This window comes from Cyprinus carpio, chromosome A22 (genome assembly GCF_018340385.1).
Source record: "Cyprinus carpio isolate SPL01 chromosome A22, ASM1834038v1, whole genome shotgun sequence".
NCBI lineage: Eukaryota > Metazoa > Chordata > Actinopteri > Cypriniformes > Cyprinidae > Cyprinus > Cyprinus carpio.
In genome coordinates, this window is record NC_056593.1 from 18,740,933 (window position 1) to 18,744,198 (window position 3,266).

At 33.4% G+C, this 3,266-nt stretch overlaps 1 protein-coding gene across 1 annotated transcript; it reads right to left on the minus strand.

Annotated features, from left to right (window-relative positions):
* Positions 1-408: 408 nt before the first annotated feature.
* Positions 409-1,594, minus strand: LOC109103937 (receptor-transporting protein 3-like). Its single transcript, XM_019117285.2, has 2 exons — positions 1,404-1,594; positions 409-852 (listed from the first exon to the last, which is right to left on the minus strand). The coding sequence occupies exons 1-2, from the start codon at positions 1,544-1,546 to the stop codon at positions 510-512; spliced, it is 486 nt and encodes a 161-aa protein (XP_018972830.1). The 5' UTR covers positions 1,547-1,594; the 3' UTR covers positions 409-509.
* Positions 1,595-3,266: the final 1,672 nt, after the last annotated feature.

The following is a 3,266-nucleotide window of genomic DNA, read 5'->3' on the forward strand; positions in this document are numbered from 1 at the left end:
AAGAGAAACAAAACACAATTTTAACAATTTTATGGATTGACTATATTTTACTCTCATCAAACTTAATGAGCAGTGCATGGGACATAGCAAAATAACACACAACCTCTTACACAAAACTAATAAGAAAATGTATCCAAAGAGCCATGTAATGCTTTTGTTATGAATATAAAAACTTAGCCTAATAAAAACACAACCCTTTCATAGTCATTTTTATGTTATCATGGAAAATGAGTTATTTATGTACAGAACACCAAAAGGCACCCTATAGGGATTCTGAACCAAATATATATACATATGTGTGTGTGTGTGTGTGTGTGTGTGTGTGTGTTCTAGTTTATGAAGATAATGGATATAACATTAAAGAAGTGAGATCCCAAATATTTTAAATCATACAAAATAAATTCCATATTCCTTGTTATTTTTTCAAGATTTATTTATGTCTACATCGGAACATCATTGTGAAAACCATTTATAAGAATAAATAAGACGTAGCCGCTGATTAATTTGTCTCAGTTGGCCTGACTACAGACCCCCTTATGACAGGCTTCACAGTGAGCAGTTTCATGCGGCCCATTAATTCTTCCAGCGAACACGGAGGCTCTGTTCGAATGACCCAGGTTCTCTCTGTAGCATTTCACACGGATATTTTTAACCAGTCTCTCAACCAGCACATCAATGTTCTCCACTGAGAAGTTTGGATCCTCCCACTGAGCTTCGGTGCATCTCCTGCACTTCTGTTTGAAGCGTCGCACTTTAATGGTTCCCAGATTGCTTGCTGTGCTCAGGTGGAAGTTGAACAGCACCTGCACTCTTTTAGACCCCCAGCCTTTTCTACAAAGAGAACACCTGAACCTACAAATCAAATGGAGAATGGATGGTTTAGTGCACTCTATACTGATACTTATTTATAACGATTTATAATGTTTTAACAGAGGGAATCAACAAAATATCCCACAAAGTCATCTATTTTAGCAACTGGCTTAGCCTTAATTGTTTGTTTACAAATGGTAACATTAACTATGAAAAATACATCTAAACCATTTATTAATCTTAATGTTAATTTCGACATTTACTAATACATTCAGCCAGAAGTTGTATTTGTTAACATTATTTAATGCACATGAGCTTACATGGACAGTTGTAATTTTATTAACTACCATTTACAAAGAAATGTATAAATACTGTAACAAATCAAACTCAAACCAATCATATCTATCTGTTGTTCTGTCTGTCTGCAAGACCTATAAAACTTCAAACTACAAAGCTTTTTAAACCAGATTCTGCACTAAATGCAGACAAACAAAGCATACGACACATTTGTGCATACATTATTAGTCTTAATAGTCTAAAGAAACACAAAGAAATGTTTGACATCTTTTACTGTGGTAAATTTGTGCTCTTACTGTGCAAAGGAGCCAGAAATGTACTGGTGCCAATCACGAGCTGGCCTGTTTTCCACAATCGTATCATCAATTACAATGCTCCAAGTGTCGTCATGAAGCTCGCTTATTTTCTCCTGCAGACAACTGTCCCACAGCGATATCATGTCTGTGTCGTCGCAGAGATCTCGTAGGAAGGATGCTCTGCTGTCTTATAACCCACTATATATACAGCCAAAGCTCTCAGTTCACTAAAAACGAAACTGAAAGTAACAAGTACTGTAGGTATCTGTTTTCTACAACACAAGAGGGAACATTGCTTTGCAAGTCAAAGAAACAGAGACTGTGAATAAGGACTATGGCAGAATAAGTTACTTATTACCAGTAATAATGTTTGAATGGTCTTTATTATTTTACTGCATATGCATGAAGAACCTCCTGGATTTCCTGATGTCTAAATCCAACAACCAAACTTTTATAATCTGCATTTCATTAACACATAAAAAGTTGAAATGGGTATGATGATAAACATTGTACAGTAATTTAAAACTGTATTATAATGCATTTAACCTAAAATTATGGAACTATAACTATAATATCTATAACTATAGGCTACTGCAATAAGACCGTGGTCACACTTTTTTATGACTGAATGCATTCTTATTCTTAATCTTTCTTGATTCTTAGAGAAACTGCACAAAATCTGATAGATGTAAAGAACTAACTGTCTAATCATCATGAATAGTGAAGAAACCGTTAAAGTTACAGGAAGAAACATTTGTTATTGTTTTACCTCCACCTACTGGACAACATGATATATGCAAGGGTGCTGCTGAGGTGGGATATGGCTAAGGTTCCGGACAGCTTTGGTGGTATGGTTAGGTTTAAGGGTCAAAGGGTAGGGTTGACAGTGTAATTATAGACGTAACTACAGAAATTAGTTACATGAGGAATTACAGGTAGGTATTTTTAATTGGAAGTACAATATAAAACTGTGTATGCACACAATAAGTGCACTGTATCAAATATTAAAAGTAAGTACATAGTTGTTAAAGAGACTTCAGATAATATCACAACAGTCAGTGCTGGGTAGATTACTTACAAATTGTAGTCTGATTACAATTTACATGATCAAAATTGTAGTCAGTAATCTAATCTACATTACTAATTTCGGGTAATGTATTCTGATGTTAACTTTTGACCAAATTTGTAAACAGATTTTAATGGGATTATTGTAATGACAAAAACTGAGATAAAATATATTGCATTCTTTGTTATCAACATAATGAAATGCACTAAACATGACATTATTCTAGGGTTTCCCAAACTACCGTAAATGAAAGAACTACTCTGGTTTTATGAGTCGATGAAATGAATGGTGCATGATGCATGAATGATGCATGAATTAATGCATGGCAAATGTGAACATTAACCAAATTTTGAGAACTGTGAACATGTGAACGTATTGTTAAATTATTGAAATATTAACTTTAAATCTCAGGGGGACTTTTAGGTCAAAGGGGTATGACTGACTCCCTGCATCAAAACACTGATCAACATGAAAATAGCAATGATACGGTCAAAGTCTTCAAGATTTTAATATTTTTGTCAGTTATACATCAGGAGTGTTTAGTAACTGATAGAACTATTTATCTATTACCTTATACATGGTATATTCAAAGCTAAATTATATGAAACAGTACAATTTTTTTAGAAAGGAATATTTAAAAGATAAAAAAGGAAGAATTAATAGATTATGAATTAATTACTGCCACTGTGTGAATAATTTGTAATAAAAAAGCAACTGTAATCTTATTATGAGCATGTAATCTAATTACAAGTACTAAGAATCTGATTTTGTAATCCAGATTACATGTAATCAGTTAT